We start from the raw sequence: 6774 nt of genomic DNA on the forward strand, positions 1-6774 counted from the left end.
TAACCAGCATGGGAGGTTTGACGGGAGAGAATATGACATGCCCATTCCTTCTACGATACTCCAGTTGATAGTCGAGCCGCTTCACGGGTGGTGGAGGCTATGATCTCCGGTGCGCGTCATCTGGCCTAATGTGAGATCTCATCCTTAATTTGCGTGTGTGTAGTCTTTCACACATAAGAAACCCTAATTTATAGATGGACGCACGCCTATCTTACTGTCCATAACACAGACAGTATGGGACATCAGGACAACTTCACTACAGGACAAAACAGAAACCCTAATTTTCAAAACGTTATGGTTTCCTAGAAGGCGCCATACCATATGGCGCAAAGGATCAAATGGAGCCAAATCAAATGGAGCATATGTATCAAACCTTAGTGAATGCGCCAAATCATATTGCGTTTAAATGATTCCTGTCTGTTGAATGCGTCTGAAACGATTCCATCAAGTTCCTATGATCTGAAACGATTCCTGCTACTATTTCATGCATGCCACACTATCCTGTCACCTACTTCTACTATTGTATGCATGCCACCCTATCCTGTCACCTACTTCTGCTCTGCATGCATGTCACCATGTCCTGTCACCGAAAGCTATGCTGCATGCATGCCTCCCATTGCAGCATTTTACCGTTTCAGCCTTCTCACTACATATACTAGCTTTCCCTCTACATATTTCTCATCACCATCACACATTTACTCTCACCAAAATCGTTTCATTTTCAAACTCCAGATTTCCAGTCTGCAAGCATGTCTCTCTTAACCATGGGAAACACCCACCGAGGAACCAAGGAAAACAATGAAACATTTGTAAGTATTTTACTTATATTTACAAGCCTATTATGTTATAACTGCATATTAATACTTACATAATTTTTTTCAGGACGCTGCCCGATTCCGCACACGTAGTCACTCTATCGTCGCTCTAGATGAACGTATAAAACCATATTTACAATTTGCTGGTTTCGAGGCCATCAACAACATCGCAGAGTCAGCCATAGATCACAAATTTGTTATGGCCTTGTTAGAACGTTGGAGGCCGGAGACCCACACATTCCATCTTCCAACAGGGGAGTGCACAATAACTCTGGAGGATGTACATATGTTGTTAGGCCTTCCAGTAGACGGTAAGGCCATTAATTGTTGTGTAATGAAATCCAATTCCCTTTGCCAGCAGGCATTGGGCATATATCTGATAGAGGGAGACACAGGTTCTAGGGGACAGGGTGTAAACCTCAAGAACTTAAAGATATATTATTCTAACTTTCAGTTGAACGACGATTCTTCCGAAGAAACGATACGCATTAAAACCAGGTGTTACCTGATCTTGCTCTTTGGAAACATTTTATTTCCAAACTGTACCGGTAACACCATAAATTTTATGTATTAACGTTTGTTAATGGATTTTAATAGAGTGGGTCAATAAAGTTGGGGGTCTGCTGTCTTGGCTACGTTCTACCAATCCCTTTGCAAGAATGCAAAAAACGATTCTTGTACATTCTATGGATGCGCTCTATTAGTGCAAGTTTGGGGCTGGTGGAGAATGCCTATACTGGCCCCAATAAACAGAACCAACTGGACCTTCCCATATGCAATGAGTTAATTTTTAATTCATATTTTTAATACAAAATAAATTGATTAGGATTTAATTTAACTGACACATTTAAATTGTGTTTTAGATTTTGCGTGAAAAAGATGGACTTCACGAAAAATGCACGGTCAAATATCATGATGTACAACCAGCTGATTGATCACTTACGACCCGATGATGTATAATCTCTAATCTTTTCCTCTTTTATAAGTGTCTTTTTTATAAATATTTGACCAAAATAATGTATAATTCTTATGCATGCAGTTTATCTGGAGACCGTATCTAGAACGCGATCATGAACCAAGAGGTGCTGATGCAGCTATTTAGACTGCAAAAACTTGCATCATTAGGTACAACATCATCGAGATGCATCATAGTGACCGGGTCAAACTCTAGTTCAGGATGCATCAAGGTATACCTGATCCTCCAATTGAATTGGGAGTATGGCACCTTAAACGAGTAAACCATCAGTGGAATCATCATAATTGGAAGGATTACGCTCCCGAATGGCGCCAGATGTGGAAAGACCGTCGCCAATATGTCCTCAACTTCCCCATGAGTGATCGTGAGATGAAACCGTCCGCACAATACATGAGTTGGTACCGTACCGTTACCACCCCTAATTTATTTGTGGCGGATCCGTTCTACTTGATAGACCCTTGCCTTCACAACTATATCCTACCACAACAACAACAGCAACAGGAACAACAACAACAACAAGAACAACAACAACAACAAGAACAACAACAAGAAGAACAATATCAGTACATCCAGCAACAACAAAATCTGTTCCAGACTCTGTCCCGTTCCAACCGCAACTACCGCCAACAAAATCTCTTCCAAACACAGTCCCAACCAAACAATCAAGCTTAGAGCAAACACCAGTACACTAGCCCATACCAGACCCATTCACAACCACTTGGCTTTGCAGGGCACTCAAGGTCGTTCGACCAAAACATTGAGGCTGGTTCGTCAAGGCTCCTTCTAAGTCCCGACGAGGGTCCACATGCTGAATCATCTCACTGCGGTACACCCTTTGGGTTTGCAACACCGTCCAATCAATTTGGGATTTATCAAGGTAGTACAAGTGTTGCCGAGTGTTATTTTCCGGAAGTTGTAACACCCTTCTAAACCCTGCAGAAATTAATAGAATAATCATAGTAAAAACATAAAAACAAGGGTGCCACAATTAAAATAATTCAACTTATCATAAGTCAATTGTCATGCTACACTTAGGAACAAATCATCAAATTGTCATAATCATGTTTTTACACAACGAAACATTCTTCAACGGATAAGCATAACATCATCTATGCAATATCCCACAAAAGAAATCCAAAACAAATAGATGTAGTTATAATCAAAACTCTATACTAGCGTTCCCCCAGTGTTACAATATCAGAGCATGACACCGACTTGAACCAACATAACGGATAAAATCTACGAGTCATCCTCATCGAGCACTAATGCCGCTATTCCTCAATCTGAAAAATGTCAACAAGTAAGAGTGAGTCTCATTCTCAATTAATCAATGTTATGCACTCATAAGCAATAAAACATCATAATATATCATTCACCCAATTTGGCATATATTCAGATATTCAATTATCATTCATCAATCACAACAAATACAACACCAAACATAACACTAAAATCAACTTAATCATGTTATGACAAAAATGCATATGACTCAACTAACACTATGCATGTGGTACCAATAAACCGTGGAACTAATCCACCTGACCGATCTACGCCTCATCGAGATACGGTCCACCGACACAAATTCTGCACAATGGGAATTATGTCCACCATTGATCCAAACATCACCGGGATCCATCACCGAATGCATATGAATGAATGTATACATATAACATACTTAAAAACATCACCGATCCGATGCACCGCATTGTCTCACCATAACTCACGATAGTTATCACCAACAAGTATGTACATGTATCATGCATCATTCAAAAACAAATCAATCATCATCATACGAGCAAAACAATCACCACATGATCATGTTATACACACATTATCAATATTATAATCATGTTGTCACAACATCACCACTAGATCAAAATGAACAATGTCATCACCAATAACTCACCAAAAGCAACACCGAATGATATATTCGGTTTCAACACCATCTACAATTATATCAATATAATTCACACCACATATAACGTCAAAATCACAGTTATATCATCACAACTTCACCATATTTTCACATTAACCAAATCATGCACAATCATTCAATTATTTACACAATCATCCCAATAATAATAATTACAATTCGTCCACCATCACACCAAAACATTTTCATATTCACACAATTACACATATACACAATATTTCATTTCACAAAGCAATTAAATAAATTTTAAAATAATTCGGGCCACCGCCTATCTCACCAATTCATCATATAAAATTTTTAATTTGCTTTTCAACGCCCAAAACGACACTAAGAAAGGATACACGGATCAAGAGATACGCGATTTCTAAGTTTAGAAAATTTTCTACCAAATAGGGTTCGCTCAGCGGACCACTAGCGACTCGCGACAGAAGCGAACTAGGTCGGGTCCTTCGCTTAGCGGACCCCCCTTCGCTTAGTGGACCTGCGATTTTACAGATTCTCAAGTCTGCGACAGACCTGCGATTTCACACCCCTTTCACCCAAAATCGATTCCAAACGTCATTTACAGACATACAGTCATCACGAACATCATCAATTATCATCAAACATCAAATAAACATATTATTAATCATCAATTCATACAAATTCATCAAGTTTCCCTAAACCTAACAATTTCAAACCCCGATATACCCAATTGAATCGAATCATACGTTAATCCATCCTATTACATATAATCGCATAATAGAAATTAACCGGAAGAGTCCCCCCTTACCTTAGCCAAGAATCTGGACTTTTCCCCTTTTTCACCATCAAACCCGTAAGCCCTTTTTCTCCAATTTCAACAAGAATATCCAATCTTCAAACTCTATTATCTCCCTCATCAAGAACCTCCCTGACACGATTTAATATATCAAATCGAAGGAAATTTTGTGTAGAATCCGAATCTTCAAGAATTACCTGATTTGGAGTTACGAGCATAAAGATATGACTCATTTTGTGAGGGCTGCACCATGAAAACGAAAGTAGTCTTGTCCATGAGTTCTTCTTCTCTCCCTCTTAGGTTTTCCTCCTCTATTTCTCAATTTTCTCTTACTTCCTTATTTTATGAAAATATAACATAATTTAGTAATGGGCTCAACAACTTAACACCCCCTCATTACTAAATACCACACTTGGTCCAAAGACCAATATTCCATAATTCCTCCAATTAGTTCAACGAAAATACTAAATAATTATAAATAATAATTTAATTTCCGATTAAATTAAAATTAGAAAATATGGGGTTTTACAGAAGTCGTATCCCAACCTACTCCCCCACCACCATTTAGCACTTTTGAGGGCTTGGGTAACCTACTTTACGATAGTCGGTTCCGGGAAATTATGGTGGCGTTTACGAATTCATTGACAGAGACCATCGGAACAAAACAATTCCAGACCCAGCTACACAATCACAACAAGAACCACGAAGGGGTAGGGGTGGTCCTAGGATTCGCGGCGGTGTCAAAGACCGTCCTCGACGTGTGATAACAAGACCTAACTGCGGAACAGACGGGCGTCTTGGCGATGGGAGACATTAAGCATTTTGTTAGGTTTTCGATAATCAGATGTTTTCGTTGTATCCAAACCCTAAAAGTAATAAAATTTATTATTTCCGGTTTTTTTTATATGACCCGTTGTTTCGATTTCTATTACCGGATGTCAAAATAGGTCTCTAAATATTAATTAGAAAAATTTAAAAATAAATAAATAAATAAATATGGCCTTATGCGCCATTTCATTTGGCTAAATCAAAAAAAAAAATTATACCCTAATGTGCCATTTCATTTGGCGCAAATGTATGTCCAATTAGGGCAAGCCAAATGAAATGGCGCATTCATCTGTTGTACCTTCTTTTATGCCATTTCATTTGACGCATACACCTATTGGGTGACCTAAACCTAGACACTTTGGTAAATAGCTTGAAATATGGATTTTTTTGGTATTTTTTTTAAAACTTGGTTATTTAATTTTTTTTCTATTTGGTTTGTCTTTTGAAATAGTTAAAAATATAAAATTGATTCTAAAATGATTTTAAAATATTTAATTTTTTAAAAATAAAATTAACTCTATCTCGAAAATTTATTCTACTTAAAATTACATTTTATAGTTTATAAATTTGATAATAATTTTTACACTAAAGTTTATTTTTCAACTTATATATATATATATATATATATATATATATATATATATATATATATATATATATATATATATATATATATATATGTATATATGGGGTCGGTCCTTTGAATTTGGGTACTTTGGACGAAGAGTGGTGTCTCAATTTTTTTTAACAATAAATACATAAGGGTAAAATAAATAATTGAATAAAAACACATTTTCATTTGACATTATGCTAAAAGAATACAAGTATGGATATTTGAATCAATGTTTATATTACATCAAAACATAAACCACTATAAAAGAGACTTATTCTTTGTCTTCTTATTCCTCTTGATCCGATTTTGTTCCTATAAAAAATTGACCAAACCTTTAAAATTATTTAAATATCATCCTCTTAACATTTTTTGTTGTGAAATCATTAATAATTTGTTCATAATCAAGGTTCTTCAAAAAATTATATTCAATTGAAATCAACGCAAGACTATTTAATCTATCTTGTGACATAGTAGATCTCAAATAAGATTTTAATAATTTTAATTTAGAGATACTTCTATCAGCATATGCAACACTGGTAGAAATAGTCAATATTATTCTATAAGCTATGCATGCATTCGAAAAACAATTAAAAATATTTAAAGAACTCGATATCATATATCTTGATTTTGATTCAACTGTTAGAACTTCTCTGGTAACTTTCAATTCTTCAAACAAAACTTCACCATCAAGATCAAGATAATCGTCATGTTTTAAACAAGTTTCAAAATGTTTACAACATGCTTTCAAGTCTCTATCAGATAATGATCTAAGCCTTTCAATACTAAACAAGAATCCAGAAATATTTTCATATGTTATATATTGCTCAAATCTTCTGTCAAGTGAGCCAA

At 36.0% G+C, this 6774-nt stretch overlaps 1 protein-coding gene across 1 annotated transcript; it reads left to right on the plus strand.

Annotated features, from left to right (window-relative positions):
- Nucleotides 1–764: 764 nt before the first annotated feature.
- LOC131630512 (protein MAIN-LIKE 2-like) lies at nt 765–1917 on the plus strand. The gene is made up of 4 exons (XM_058901292.1): nt 765–809; nt 883–1313; nt 1679–1769; nt 1855–1917. The coding sequence occupies exons 1-4, from the start codon at nt 765–767 to the stop codon at nt 1915–1917; spliced, it is 630 nt and encodes a 209-aa protein (XP_058757275.1).
- Nucleotides 1918–6774: the final 4857 nt, after the last annotated feature.

Source organism: Vicia villosa, unplaced genomic scaffold, assembly GCF_029867415.1.
Source record: "Vicia villosa cultivar HV-30 ecotype Madison, WI unplaced genomic scaffold, Vvil1.0 ctg.000688F_1_1_3, whole genome shotgun sequence".
NCBI classification, from domain to species: domain Eukaryota; kingdom Viridiplantae; phylum Streptophyta; class Magnoliopsida; order Fabales; family Fabaceae; genus Vicia; species Vicia villosa.

What these genes read in the sequence shown, in the direction of transcription:
- LOC131630512 (XM_058901292.1), top strand. Translation starts at nt 765, where the DNA reads ATGGGAAACACCCACCGAGGAACCAAGGAAAACAATGAAACATTT. An exon ending in AGGAAAACAATGAAACATTT is followed by an intron (nt 810 to 882) that starts GTAAGTATTTTA and finishes AATTTTTTTCAG; the next exon opens with GACGCTGCCCGATTCCGCAC. An exon ending in ATCACTTACGACCCGATGAT is followed by an intron (nt 1,770 to 1,854) that starts GTATAATCTCTA and finishes TTATGCATGCAG; the next exon opens with TTTATCTGGAGACCGTATCT.